Source organism: Diuraphis noxia, unplaced genomic scaffold, assembly GCF_037042655.1.
Source record: "Diuraphis noxia isolate RWA-SAM2 unplaced genomic scaffold, SU_Dnox_SAM2 contig0002, whole genome shotgun sequence".
In the NCBI taxonomy this organism is placed as follows: Eukaryota; Metazoa; Arthropoda; class Insecta; order Hemiptera; family Aphididae; genus Diuraphis; species Diuraphis noxia.
The window spans coordinates 56,055,158-56,071,146 of NW_028301712.1; the positions used below are offsets into that span (position 1 = coordinate 56,055,158).

Sequence of the window (15,989 nt, forward strand, 5' to 3'; positions counted from 1 at the left end):
TACCTTATTTACCTTAACCTACTTACCAAATTTTGCAGGTTATAAATATCACGCGCGCAGATTTTCAAACAACGATTCTAATAGCATTTTTCTATCATGACTGAAATAACTGATATGGACACGGACACTTATTTTTCCAGTTATGGTGATCTAGAGGTAAATTCAAATCCTCATAGAACACACGCAGATTTTAGAGTGTTCTCACTTTCTCACTGAAGATTGTGTACTTTTCAGGTTCACAAATTAATGATACAGGACTCAGCTAGGACAGAGACCTACAAAAATGCTATCCTATCCAGTCGCTCGGTGTTCGAGGGTAAAATCGTGTTGGATGTGGGAGCAGGCACCGGAATACTATCCATATTCTGTGCACAGGCTGGAGCCTCTAAGGTGTTTGCGGTCGAAGCCAGCAAGACAGCTGAGATAGCCAGACAGCTAGTCGCCGAGAACCATTTTTCAGATACTATCGAAGTGTGTATATATATCAACAACGATAATAAATAATAACTACTGGAGCGCGCGTCAAGGTGGATTAATTTCATTCCACCTTGGCGCGCGTATTATTTCTTATCATTTCTAATCACGCTTTCATTAACAGGTGGTCTACAGCAAAGTGGAGGACGTCACACTACCCTGTAAGGTGGACATTATTGTTTCTGAATGGATGGGATTTTACATGTTGCACGAGAGCATGTTGGACAGCGTTATCGTGGCGCGAGACAAGTTTTTAAAACCAGACGGCCTGATGTTTCCATCTCATTGTACGCTCTATGCTTCTCCGTGTGCATTACCAGATCTCTATTCGGAGTGGGATAATGTCTGTGGGATTAAAATGAGATCATTCGCAAAAGCCTTGCGGAGATTATACTTAAATAAACCAAAAATCATGAACATACAAGTTGAGAATATGCTCGCTCATGATGTCAATCCCATTGTAAAATTTAATCTTAAGGACTGTCAACCACATCAGCTTGATAAAATCACTGCCCAACGGTATATAACTATTGTTGAAAAGAGTGGAATTTATCAAGGAGTTTGTTTTTGGTTTGATGTACAGTTCCCAATTACTGATACCACTCTGAGCACTTCACCTTCGTCGCCGATAACACATTGGAAACAGACCACCATAGTATTGCCAACACAAATGGAAGTAGAAGAAGGTGACGCTGTAATGTTCAATGTAGAATTCCAACGCAACAGTCCCAATTCAAGACATTACAGTATTAATCTTGAAATGCTAGACTCTCAAAATGAGACACATCCAAACCCATGTGATTGCAATCATACAAAATGTAAAATTATTAAAACATTTTTATCCGCTACAAAAAATATTTCAGATGATGAAGATTCAAGTATTGATGACTAAAGTGGGGACAGATCATTAATTACTTTCTTTAATATATATAATTATTTAATAATATGAAATGACAATGGGCAAATTACAACTGACTGTTAATTTAAGATAAATTTTATTTTTTACGTAATTTACCTAAAGATAATGATTTTAATCTAAACTTTAATAAAAAAAATAACGGATATAAACTTTGTTAATGTTTTTGTCTAAATGCTGCCTAAAAAAATTTAAACGAATAACAATATTTTTTCTTATTTTTAGTATCCTATCATAGATAAATATTTTTTTTGGCAATTTTATTGAATGTTACTGATACATAACTAAAGAATAATTTTTGTGCTTGACTTATTCTTCATATTCCCATTAAAATCCCTAAAAAACAAATAAATGAGTTAGTTACAATAATATAAATTAATCAATAAATCGTATAAATTTGTATTCTTTAAAATATTAATTAACGCTTCATAAAAACAAATTTTTCATTAAAACTTATCTTTTTTGATTATAATCAAAATCTAGCTACAACCTTAATACCAACATTTTTTTTTTTCAAATCATTAAAAATATAAGATTTATATTTAATATGTTCATTGCATAATATGCAATTAATACAAAACACTACCACTACTACTTTTTAATTATTTAAATAAATTTAAAATGGCTTACAATTAAGAATAAATCATAACTATTAACTAGATCTAGAGAATATAATAATCAGATAAATTGGTTCAATTCAGATGTCATGCTATCCTTTTAAACAAATAAGGTTTCAAAAATATATGTTAACCTGTTAATTTTCATTGATATAATAAAATTAATATACATTTAATATGTGCATTAACATTCATAATTTGTATTACTTTAAAGTTTAAATTATATATTACAAACTTGATTAAAGTGTGGTATTCATAATCCATATTATGCTGTGTAAAAAGACATATTTTTATATAAATTGAATACTAATTTTTTCTTACATTTGAGGTACTTATACAAATGGTTTATAGAAAGTTTACAGTGACCCAATAATTGTTCAATAAAACTAAATTTGTATCTCATTATTAATTATATTATTATTTATTACTATCCGAGAATATGATATGAGCCATTAATTAAATAATGTGGGCAAGTTAAATTTTAATATATTAAATATAAAATAGGTACTAATTATCTTGATTAGAAGATACCATAAAATAAAATATAGGAACTTATTAACCTTTTTGATATTTATAATTTATCTACTATTTTACCACAAATATTTTCCTTCATTTTACAGGGTTTTATTTTTTAAATCTAGGTATTTATTATAATATGATGACATCGCAGAAGTAATGCAAAAGCAGTTCCCACGGCGCTATCGACTCAAACAGGAAAAAGGGGGCATTTATTATGTAATATGGTTATTTATATATGCCATTAATAAAAACATGGTGATTCAAATTATACTTCAATGTAACCAAAATTAATACTTGTTTAAAAAGTCAACATTTTGATTGCAAACATAATGCACTTGTGAACATATTATCATTACCAGAGAATATTTTCCAATAATCAAATTAAAACAATATTTAAATAATTTTAGTTGATACCTGTCAGATAGATAGCATATAAAAAATTATTGTCATCTTCAATTATTATTCTAGTTTACAAATGATAAAAATTTGTTTTTGTTATTATTTAAATTTTTTTGTTATTGCTCAAACCTACCCCAAGTCTATTTATTTAGTTTAGTCCCACTAAGTTGAAAGATTTTAGAAGTTTAATCTACAATCTAGCTGTCATGGATCATATTTTACAGGGGATACAAATATTTTGTATAGGAAAGTATTACATTTTTGGAATATTTGTTTTTTATATTTTCAATACAGCATCTACTTTTATCTGTAAAACTGTCAAATAGATAAACGAATTACAATTCCACGACTAGATTCGACAGATTTAGATGTTTTAGCTGGAAATTACTGAAATATTTCATAATTTTAATTTTATTAATTATGAAGTGTTAAGTTAATTACCTAATGAATTGTATTTTTATATTTAGTTAACAAATAAGATAGCTAGGTACAAATAAATTAAAAAATTTATAATTACTACGTTTGTATGAAGACATTAAAACGGTTTTAAATTCTTAAGCTACATAGTTCAAGCGTTTCAACTTATAAAGCTGTTTACATTTTTTTAACTATTTTAATACCATCATATAAACAAAAAGTAACATGGTTTTTATTTTGTGTTTTAAAACTAAGAAGTATTCTATAAGTAGGTACTCAAAATTACAAGTTAAAGAAATTTCAAGAAAAAGTACCACCAGTGTCCTATTTTTTTATTGTATTCCAATATTTAAAATTCTCAGTCTAGTCAATTCTCGTTAAAATTCAACATTATGTTGAAAAAATGTGAGACTTTTGTGTGGAAAAAGAACAGAACAACCCTCTGGAACTCAGAAATATAAGCATACATTTATGCCATTGCGTCTTATCATTAGTTATAAAAAGACAGCATTTAAATTTTCAATGATATTTTTTTAAATAAAATGTTATTTTTAAATTATCTTCAATTAACAAAGTACTTATGTACTTTAGGGGATTTCAATATATTATATTATAATTTATATTTTATAGTAAGTTTTTGTTTTTAAACATACAAGAGACTAAAACATCAGAAACCTCAATTTTAGTTTTTGTCATAAGATCACTCATATAGTCATGTCATAGTTATTTACTTACAATAAATATATATATTACTGTATATATATAGGTATAGGTTTATATGTTTAGACATATCACCTACTGAACAAAGTTCTTTAGCCATCCATCCTTTACATTTAAATGCCTTGTAATTTTCATGTTTATTCTCTTGTACTTAGGTTGTGCACCATGTAGTTAGTTCGACATAACAGGCAATCATCGTTAAATGGCGTGATCTGTACATTAAGCATATTATGCTCGTATAATTCCCAAATTAAGCTAAAAACATTATTCTTTAAAACGATTTGAACTTGACAACACGTGTGACTCTTACATTAAAGTGCCGCTTAGACATCGATAACGTTTCGTATTTTCCTCTCGTCTTCGAGTTCTTCTTCAGTGAAAATATGAACCCTCAATCCTCGTTGGTTCCGCAGCCCTTCAACCGGAACACAGCTAATATATTGTCTAAAGTTTGTGCCATGACTGCTCCTCCGAACGTGCGCCAGAAATCGATTTCAGCAGGAATATCACGTGGACAAGGCGAATAAATAACACCGCATTGTCCATACCTCGCAACAGACATCATAAAGGTAGATATACTCATTAGCCAGTTCGAAAGTACATAATATGTTTATGTATAACCTGCAGAGGACGACAAAAGGTTAGCACTAATTGATAAACAGCATATGTATATTACACGCTTTAACGGTCTCCATAATAAAACAAACAAAAAGGCCACAGTCACCGGCGGGTATATATATATTATGTGTATATGGTGAACATATTATCTAGTCGGTAACCAACAATATCTTACCTGTAATAATCGCCCAGATCAATGAATTCGTAAACTGAAAGTCCATAAGTAGATAATCGGAAGTAGTATAGTTAATAATAGCTGATGATACCTAGGTACTTTTTTTGCAATAATTTACTTGACAGCGACGACAACCAAAACCGCCGAACACTACAGAAGTGTTCTGTTTCTGGCAACTGGCAAGTGACAACTGCGCCGGTATAATCGCTACCTATATTCACTATTCAGTCGATCTCATGCACGCCGCGCACGGATCTCCGAACAAGAATAATTGAATAATGGCTGACAGCGTTGAGCTTGAAGGGTCGTGACGGGGATCATTTCCCGGTACTCGGCGACGTGCAGGTAATTGGTAGAAGAAGTGGTTGGGGAGGAGGGTGAAACCACCCGCCGCCGAGTTCGCCGAGAAATAAAAAGAACCAGAGAGGGTCGGCCGGGTCGAGTCGTCTCGTTCACGGTCCGGAGAATGCTCACTGTAGTGTGTACTATATAATGGTGAAAACTGAAAAGGTCAGTAGTGGGTAGTCGGACGGTTTCTAGGACGTCGTCTTTTATTGTCACCATCGTATATAATATAATAGTTTTTCAATAATAATAAAATAATAATAAGGTATCACCAATTTTGGGGATGTACACACTGCACAAGTCCTATACATCGACCGCCGACCCTATATTTATGTACTAACAAAACTGTTCGAGCGATGTTGAACAAAATATGACAGTGCACGATAGCGTGTAATTAGCTACTGTACCTATTATTATTAATCAATGATTATTACAGGGATTGATAGGGGGTAGATTTGGCATACAGCCAGCTGCAATAATTTACGCATGTGCGATGCACGAGCAGTCGAGCACGGGGTCTCCATAGTCCATGGGCCTTATGACCGCTTAACCCCCCCCCCCCCCCCCCACAAGTTTCCAGGAATTATAAAAGCTTATTAATATTAATTATACATTCTACGTTTGCCAAAATTATAATACACAACACATTACTTGAGATTCATTGTTTTATTATACCAAAATCATGTTAATCATGTAATTACAATACAAGATACAAAATATAAACTTCAAATGCTCATAAAAATTTAATTTGACTTTCCGGTAGAGATTTTTTTTGATAAAATTAGACGTACTTATGAAGAATCTTATATTAAATTTTCAATTGTTAGATCCAAAAAGAAAAAAATTTATAAATTTCTAACTCAAAATAATTTGCTAATTTTCGTGTTTTTTCAGTATTTTGTCAAGATTTGAACTTTAAATGGTTATAAAAAAAAAACCGTGACTAAGGATTTTTAATATTTTTCAACCACTATTGTAACAATATATAAGAAGCATCGTATTAAATTTTCAAGCTTTTTTACCCAACAAATAAAGTTTTATTGACATTCAAAAAAAAAAAAACCTACAAAAGTTGGAAACTATAAGTATATCCGTAAACAGTTCAAAATATTTTGAAAATTGTACCAAATATAGAAAGTGTTAATATAAACAACCAGTGAAAATTTCATGTATCTACGGACATTTTTTTTAGAATTACACGAAAAACCGAAATCGATTTTAACCAAAATCGAGTTTGCGTAAAAATTCCCGTTTTTCCTTAATTTTTCATTCGTTTTTCACGGCGCTTTTGAAAATTACTGAGAAATTTTTACCTTTGACCCCCCCCCCCCCAAAGTACCATATAGGTTCACTTTCATATCAGAAAAGATATTTTTGAAGAAAATCTAAGCATTTTTACTATCCTAAAACGTGATGACAGACACAAAAAAGTTAAAAAATAAAAAAACACACATCGTGGTAAAATCAATACATTCATCGCTCCACTCAGAATCTAAAAATAAAGTATTTGAATACATATTCATATTATTACATTTATTCGAATACTTTACAATTTTACAAGACTGAACTGCAGTCTGCAAGCATAAAACGTTACTTTCTATTGGGAATAATAAAAATCTAGCCCGTCTAACAGCGCTCGGCGGTTTTATTCTTGCAAATTTAATCAATTAATGATAAAAAAAAAAAAAATCATAATATTTTAAATAATAATCATCAAATTATAATGAGTAACGACTATAATTAATTGTGTGTATGCAGTCTATGGGGGGGGGATTGATCCCCTTGATCCCCCCCGCAAATACGCCATTGTTTTTGATTTTCCAGTTGTATTTCGGTGACCAATATTTTCGTATTTTATTAGATAATTTAAATTTTATTTCTAAAATTATATTTTAGAACAGGTATAATTACTAATTATTAAGGTTTCATCAAATAATTAAAATAAATAAAATGCTTATCTATATATATTTAACTATAAGCACTATGAATTAAAACTAATATATTATACTTTTTTTTTCTATTAGTATTATAAAATCTATGTACCTATACAAGTTTTTATAATAAGTATAAATGTGATGATAGTTACAACTGTTACAAGACATGGAAACTTGAAGGAAGGGAGTGTCCAGTGACACTATTTCCAATTTAAATTTAGGGGGGGGGGGGGGTAAATTTATAAATATTAAATAAGAACTATAGGTCTATAGGTAGGCATTCTTTAATAAATCACTCAGCCATTTGCGTTTGAGAGGTTGTTGGAGGGTTTTGTCAGGGATTGTACAAAAAGAGAGTTTAGATATGAGCGGGTTTGGATGATTAAAGGTGTTTTTATGAAATTTATTATGATGATGAGAGGCAAATGAAGATATTGATTGGAACGCTTGAAATTTGATTAGGTTTGAGTTTTTCGAGGTACCCCACGGTCAGTGGTTGACTTGGAAATAAAGTAGTAGAGGTACTCTAGCTAATAAAATAACAATCCGTCCCATGCGTTCCCCTTTAAAAAAGAAGTAGGTGTACGCTAGCGTATCCAAAAAATTAGTTGAGGTACTCAGTCCCCCCTCCCCCCCCCCAAGACAAACACTGCCCACAGTTGATTTCCGTATGTCACTGCCGGAGGTAATATATTATGTTTGTATTATATTAGTGTTATATTATAGTAAGAGAGGTTTTGGATCGGAGGAGTGGTCTTAATTTGTGAAGCATGAGGTTAAGTGAAGTTCTTTTAGCTTTGATGTGGTTAGTATACAAGTTAGTCTTTTGTCAAGAAAGAGACCTAAGTATTTAACAAAATTATCCATTGGAATCATTTTGTTATTTATGTAAACAAGGGGTATTGTTGTTGGCCTGATGGTAAAGGTTATGTGAGTGGATTTGTTTTCGTTAACTTGAATTTTCCATAATCTGAGCCAATCTTGGAGGTTGTTTGTAAGAGTGGCTATATTTTCGGAGTTTGTTGAGATTATAGCTGTGTCATCGGCAAAGGTAACCAGAGTAGTGTTAATAGATTGTGGTAGATCTGCTGTATATTTATTATAGAGTCGGGGAAAGAATACTGCCTTGAAAGACACCTGCTTTATGATGTGGGTCAGAAGTTTCGTCTTCACATCTTACTATTCTTACTGTTAAAGTATGGTTTGTTAGGAAAGATTTGAGTGATAAGAATAGCGGGGTGGGTAAAAATAATAATTTGAACAATAGTCCTTCATACCAGATCCGCTCAAACGTTTGAGCAGCGTCAAGAAAACCCCCCAAAACACATTTTTTTTTTGTTCAAGGGATGAGGTAATAGTGTCGATTAGTCTATGTAGTTGGTGGAGAGAGGAGTGCTAGCTCCTAAAGCCAAATTGTCATCTAGTTGCACAGTTCTTGAACATTTTAAAGGAAGGGTAAGGCACTAAGGCGTATTTATTATTACTATTTAATTTAAATACCTACCTTTATAAATAAGTTTAAATAACATAAATTTGTGATTAACGTACAAATTATTGAACAAAACAATATTGTATTTATATTATCCTAACACAAATAACACGATGCCTGTGTACAGTGTACACGAAAAGTATTCAAAATAATGCTTTGATTTTCTTCAACAGTATCTTTGCAGGTGGGGAAGTGAATCTTCTAGTTGGAGATTTGGGAAGTTAACATATGAAATTCCCTCTAGATTTTAAATTTTTAAAACCGTTGGAAACACAAAAAAAAATTAAGAAAAGACGGGTATTTTTACATAAAATAGGCTTTTGACAAAATCGTTTTTAGTTTTTGCTGTAATTTAAAAAAAACTGAACATGGATACATGGAATTATGTACTACATGATTGTATTAGCACTTTTTTATACACCAAAAAATGTTCAAAATATTTTGTATCATATTGAGCTATTCAAAAGTATATGAAATTTTGTATTAATGTCGATAAAGAAACTTAAAAACTACGCCTGGTTAAAGAATCTGAATATATAATACAATTATACAAAGTTTCTCTAAGTCATAAGCTGCTGTTAGTAGAAAACAAAAATAAAGTTAAGTTCGGAATAATGAAATTCAAAATCCACAATACTTTTTATGAGCATCCAAATTTCAACAAAATACATAAAAATCACGAAAAGTTACAAATCATTTTAGGTAAAAAATTCATAAAAATATGTCTTTTCAAATTAATTTAAAACAAGATTACGTATAAGTTATAACTCATAAGTTTAGCTACCTTTATTAAAAATAAAATGTACACTACTGTCATAACTTTTGAATTAATGTATCTATACAAATGTCAAGTATGATATTTCTAAGACGTCTAATTAAAAAAAAAATATCTTCTTCTTTGTATTTTAATAACTCTTAAGTGCTCAATATTTATTTCATTTATTTTTTCTAAATCAAAATTAATTATGTGAAAAGTTAAGCATAGATGATATTTAAATCAGCTATAAGACTCTCAGACTCACTAGGTACTGAACTTATGTCTAAATTTTTTTCAATTTTTTATTATTAATATTGTTGTTTTAATCTAATTTATATCTACCATTGTTTGTAATTATAGAGCTTAGCATAGAAATTACAAATAAATACAAATGAATACTTAAAAGGACACCACATCCAGAGGTGTTGTTTCCATCATAGAAACGTACAAGGTACAACATAGCAAAAACTATTTTACATGGGATAGAACCACTAAGGCTGTAGTGATAAAATCGACATTGCACAGTAAATGTTCTTTTCAGTGTGAAAATTTTGTTTCTTAGTTATGACTACAATCTGAGTGTCCATTTTGCATAAAATAGTTTTTGGTATGTTGTACGTTTGTAAGACGGAGACAACACATGCCAGTATAGAGTCATCTTAATAATAACTAATAAGAATGAATTAACCTATTATCAAACTTAAAGTTAGTATTATCTTACTTATATTCATAAGTATTTTTAACAATATGTTAATTTTAAACAATTTTAGTCAGAAAAATATAACAAATTCAAAATTCTAATAATTTGTTTAAAAAAAATCAAATATTGTAAAAACATGTGACAAAGCGGTACTAATATTCTTCTCATTATGCATGAAAATAGGTCAATTCATTATTATAATAAAGAGCTATTATTAAACATAATATGCAAAATTAAATATTTTGTATATTTGTAAGATGAAGACAGAACACCATGTAGATGTGGTGTCTTTTTAAGTATACAATTGATACAAAAAATAAAATGTTAAAAACTTTAAGATACCTAGATAATGTTTGGTGAATATGGAATCAATTCATATCAGGTTATAATAAACTGTTTGATTACCATCATTCTCAACATTTAACATAAATGATTAAACTTTTCACAAAAAATTCTTATATATAAGAAAGTATATTTGAAATGATGATAGCTTAAAATATACAATTAATTATACACTTCATAATTTTAGTTTAACAAAAAATGTATTTATAAATCATAATAATTAACCTAATTTTATACCATTTTAAAAACATTATTGAAATTATTTAATATATTTATCCATAAATTTTCTATGAAAATCTGAACGTATGCAATCATTTATGAATGTAGTGTTCTTTTCTGGTTCTGTGCGAGCACAATTTTTAAATACCACATCGTCATTCCAGCGTCTCTTGACTTTTTGGTTAATTTTTGGTACTACTGATCCTCCTCCATAGCTTAGTAACGGATTTCCTTGAAGAATATTTTGAATTCTAATCTGTTCCTCAGCTTCACGTTTATCTGCTTCCTATTATATAAACGAGAAAATTACAAAATATTATTGATTACTTCCAAAATATATTGTTTAAGTCTATTTATAAATCATAATGTTTATTACTATTATTTTTAACCAAATTGTATGGCTTTTAACAATAATTTAATCAAGGAAAATTCAAGGGAAATTTTTAGATTGTATTATGAAGTTTTAAATATTAAGACCAAACTCTGTTAACTGGACATGTCCAATTTCAAACATTTTTATTGTTGTTAAATATATTTCTTTTCATTACATAACTTATTGTGAATAATAAAAAAAACAAAAACTGTTTAAAATGTTTAATTTTTTTTATTCTTTTAATGTTGTTAATTCTTGCGTTTTTGCACAATAACATATTCATAATTTCATATCCTAAATTATAATATTATATGGAGTATTAATTTGTACAGATAAAGATCAAATTTCAAACCAATAGTTTAAGAGTTATAGGTATTTAAAGTTTATATGAACAGAGTAGTGGACCAACATTTTGCAGGGACATTGTTGACACCTTAACTTAAAATACCAATAACTTATTAACTACTCATCCAAAATATTAATTTCAAAATGTACCGAATAATATAATACTACTTTGGAATATGAAATAAAAAAATTTAAGTTATCATACTTGAAAATCTTTGCTTATTAATACCTACTTAAATTAATCTCTAACTCTCTATTGAGACAAAGTATAGACTCATTGGTTATCTATAAAATATAAATAGATCAAGGGGTTATATATTATGTTTATATTTTTATTTTACAATTAAAGATTAGATTTATCTTAGTATCATTTATCTAGAGCACCAATGTAAAACTGTTTGCTAATTGTTATCAATTTCCAAAATTAAAAAAATAAATCTATAATACATGTAAAACATACATAATATGTAATACATGTAATACTACATTACACTAGGTACAACTCTGAAAATACAAATTTATGCATTAAAAATAAAAGTTGACTTTGTTTAAAAGAAATACAATTAAATCAAAAAATTATTTGAGTTGATTTTACTTATTTCCTAATTAACTATTCAAACACTTCTAAAATACATAATATATAATAATATAATGAGATATATTACCATACGAGCTTCTTCAGCCATTCTTTCTTTTTTAATTTTTTGCAATTCTAACATTAATTCTTCAGCATCATCTTCACTATCGTCATCATCTGATGCATCTAAATCTAGTGGATCGTCAACATCCAATGTTGCAATTGGAACATGTTCAGGGCGAATTTTTTTCCTAAATATTAATAATTGTATTAATAAAAGTTTTAAGTATCACATATATTATTGCACTTACTGTGGAGGTTCACCTCCTATTGCTTTAGTCGTCACATTTTTTTCTTTTTCTTCAAGTACTTTGGCAAAATCTTGCTTTTGGAGCTCTTCAGTTGTGCCCTGTCCAGGCTCCCTACACAAAACAATGATGACATGCATTAGATGATTGCTTCATAATTACAAACAGTGAACGCAAAATTACCTGTATTTTAACTTGGTGTGTGATGGTAAATCTCTGCTGGAATATTGCACAGACAAGGCACTGAGATCATTTTCTCCACGACCCTGGCCACCGCGGGCTGGTTCAAAAGTCGGTCGAGCAGCAGTTGTCATGTCTTAAAGAAAAAAATAAGTCATAAAATTATGGATCAATGATTTTGGTCGATAATACGATAGATTGTAGCCCAATTAAAGATGGTACAGTTACTACAGTAGTCTATCACTATACTATCTTTGATTGTGTTATGTACTGTTACCAAGGCTATATTACATACTATAGATTAGAGAGCCTATATAAATATATATATATGTTCTTATAATACACTAATACAGGCTCTCTGCTATGGACTATAATATCTATGATAGCTGTGGTTTTAATCTTTTTTCTATGGCTGTGGTAGTAACAATTTTCTGGCAAGGTGGCAGCTGATAATTAAAAACTTAAAACGGCGGAGCTTTAATTCAGTTAGAAGTGATTCCACGAATATTGAATAACGATTATATAGTATGGAATATAGAATATTAGTACTTACTAAATGATATATTTTAAAAGATATCAGTGTTTAAACTGTTTAAAGGCCAATACCAAAACCAAACTCTTATGTCTTGATTGTCTTCACGCGACGGCGACAAGCATACAGATTACAGAAAGATGCTTATTGGCTATGGCTATTGCCCACTAGAATGTCGAATGTCTGTTGAGTGTTGAACACGGACGACGGACCATAGGCAACTAGACAAGTTTAGTATACCAACGACGGACTGTCAACTGACAACTACTACTACTGCTACTACAGTCCGTGGTGTTGAATAACAATAATTAACAGAATGATATTATATATATTATATTATGCGCTGTGGTCGCATTAATTGCAACCACGGTTTAAGATAGTCTATTATATCTGTCTACCAATATTATACATTTAAAATTAGTGATAAGGATACCAGATACCATACTCCATATCATGATTTTAGAAGATATCTAAGACCGTGCTCCATATCCGTATACGAAATATTATGCCCAGACAAGTCAGACGGTTATTCTGCCACCAGGAGCGCGTCGTTCGATAGGAGCCAGGACTGGCCCAGGGGCCAGGAGGGCTACGTTGGTTTTAGTGGTTTTACCAATTACCAGTTTTACCCACGGGCCACGATCACAGTATAAGCACAGATTATATAATCCCTATATATACAGGGTGAATTTTTTATCATGAACCACTTATTATTTCAAAAAGTATCAATGTTTTTGAAAATATTTTTTATCCTTGTAATTTTTTAAGTTTTTTACTTTTCTGAATGACAACCTAGAGTTTTAATTTCATATTCCAAAGCAGAATATTTTTCTAAGTATTTTGATACGTAAAAATAAAATTTTGGACGAGTAGTTTATGAGTTATAAGTATTTAAAGTTTAGAGAAGTGGAGTAGTGGAAAAACATTTTGCGGGGTAACCCGTACCAAAAACGTTGTTTTTTTAACATGAAACTTTATAAAAAAAAAATTTTCAAAAACATTGATACTTTTTGAAATAATGAGTGGTTCATGATAAAAAAATCACCCTGTATATATGTATACAATATGACCAATGTTTAAAAATTTTTTATAATACTTTAAATTTTATTTTTTTGTATATTTAATTATAATTATTTTTTATATATTTGACCAATAATGTGTAAACAATTTTTAAATAATACCTAATTTATACTTAAATTATTTATATTAATATTAAATTTAATAATTTTAATTGTTGTTGGTATATTTAATTATTGTAATTTGACTTTTTTTCCGTGGCTTATTTTTCTCATTGCTTTTTTTTCTGTGGATTATTTTTTCTGTGGCTTTTTTTCTGACTACCCATTAAGACAGTTGGACTGTTTTAATCTTGTAAAAATTAATTGTTTTAACCATTTGTGTTAATTTACAAATTATAGTGTTTATATCGTTTAATCAGAAATTTACTATTTAATAAAGGAAAAGCAAAAAGTTTATTTCATAATATTAAATTATACATATATCTATTATATGAAATACACTAAATTAGTGATGTTAGCTAACATTTGAGGTTTTTGCTTAGAATCGTTAATTGTACACAATGATTTGATTTTTGTATCATTGAATTCAAAGTATTTAACACATTCATTACAGCGACCTCTACGAAATCTAACATAGGTACCTACCAGCAGGGGCGGATCCAGCCCGAGATTATGGGGGGGGGGGGTGAATATTTCACATACAAAATAAAATATCTAATAAAATATAATATGTGGGCAAGCGCACATATATGTGTTCAAAAATAACTTACACGAAACAGTTATTTACAACTTTGTAATCAATTGATAAATTGATTTAGAAGAATTGCTCTGATAACCGAGTAAATTATAAGGCCATATTGCCATAAAGATGCCTATACCTACAAATTTACAATTGTCGACTACCCGTCGACCGCGGCACTCAATGTGTTAAAATTAGTTTTGATTTTTTTACTGGGCATTTTTCCTAAACAAAGCAACAGCTTACGGGGGGGGGCAGCCCCCCACTACTAAATCCGCGCCTGCCTACCACTTACCAGCTACCTACATCAGACTATCAGAGCGGAACCCACTTGGCACTTAGCCAACTTTTTTAATATTTATTTGTTTAATATTTACTATACTTTTTTACAGCAAAACTGAACAAAAATATCATATTTTTTGTGATAACAGATGATAAACCCATGTTCTAAATATCAGAATTACATTGAAATAGATTTAGATTCCATTATTTTAATAATATATGATCCAAGAGTGGAGAGTTGTCCAGATCCAGATTAAATTAAATATAATTCTGTGGTAATAATATATTGGTTGTGTGTTTGGTTTGCTGTTAAAATAAAATATATGCTCTGTATATTCTATTCAAATATTCAATAATTGTGTAAAAAATAAATAATTAAAACATAATGTTAATGCCGTGATAGATTTAATGTTTTTGATAAATTATAAATAATGTAAGTATAAATAAAGCGTTAAAAAAAATTCTTAAAAGTTCCAATAAATTCAACGTGCCATTTTGAAATTGTTTAATACTTCTTTTATCTTTGGTTAATTTTGATAGTTTTAAACTACCAACACTTCGTAATCATTCAGAGGTACTTCCTCACCGCCATATGGTACATAACAAACACTGTGACTAGGTTGAACCTGTAACAATAACCAAATCTTATTAATAGTTTGAATCACCTTTATATTAAAATAGCTTAAAAATTTAAAATTTAATATCAACAAAATCATTAATGTTTAAAAAAAATACTTTAAAGATTGATAGAAGTATGTAAAACACAAACAAAATTTAAATTATTCAAAAATGAAAAATATTATAAAAATATTTATAACATAATAAAATATAATTTATAGAATCAGAGACTAAGATTCTGTATTCTTAGGTAGTAAAGTATGTTAACCTACAGACAACAGTAACCATAGTAAAGTAGTTATATCAATTATTATTGGATAAAAATCTATTTAAAATATTTTTTATCAAGTAAATACCCATATAATTATTTTAAAA

General features: G+C 29.4%; 2 protein-coding genes across 3 annotated transcripts; one reads left to right on the top strand and one right to left on the bottom strand.

Moving 5' to 3' along the window:
- The first annotated feature begins 5 nt into the window (after positions 1-5).
- Positions 6-1,596, top strand: Art8 (Arginine methyltransferase 8). Of its 2 annotated transcripts, none has more exons than XM_015515762.2 (3): positions 6-156; positions 235-471; positions 599-1,596. In XM_015515762.2, the coding sequence occupies exons 1-3, from the start codon at positions 97-99 to the stop codon at positions 1,364-1,366; spliced, it is 1,065 nt and encodes a 354-aa protein (XP_015371248.2). In that variant the 5' UTR covers positions 6-96; the 3' UTR covers positions 1,367-1,596. The 2 variants fall into 2 exon arrangements, with proteins under 2 accessions (XP_015371248.2, XP_015371249.2); XM_015515763.2 differs by having other exon boundaries at positions 32-156; positions 219-471.
- An 8,936-nt stretch (positions 1,597-10,532) lies between these two features.
- On the bottom strand, positions 10,533-13,278 carry c12.1 (spliceosome-associated protein CWC15). The gene is made up of 5 exons (XM_015515765.2): positions 12,978-13,278; positions 12,428-12,560; positions 12,248-12,358; positions 12,025-12,187; positions 10,533-10,927 (listed from the first exon to the last, which is right to left on the bottom strand). Exons 2-5 carry the CDS (start codon positions 12,556-12,558, stop codon positions 10,682-10,684), a joined length of 651 nt encoding a protein of 216 aa, XP_015371251.2. The 5' UTR covers positions 12,559-12,560; positions 12,978-13,278; the 3' UTR covers positions 10,533-10,681.
- Between the last annotated feature and the right edge of the window lie 2,711 nt (positions 13,279-15,989).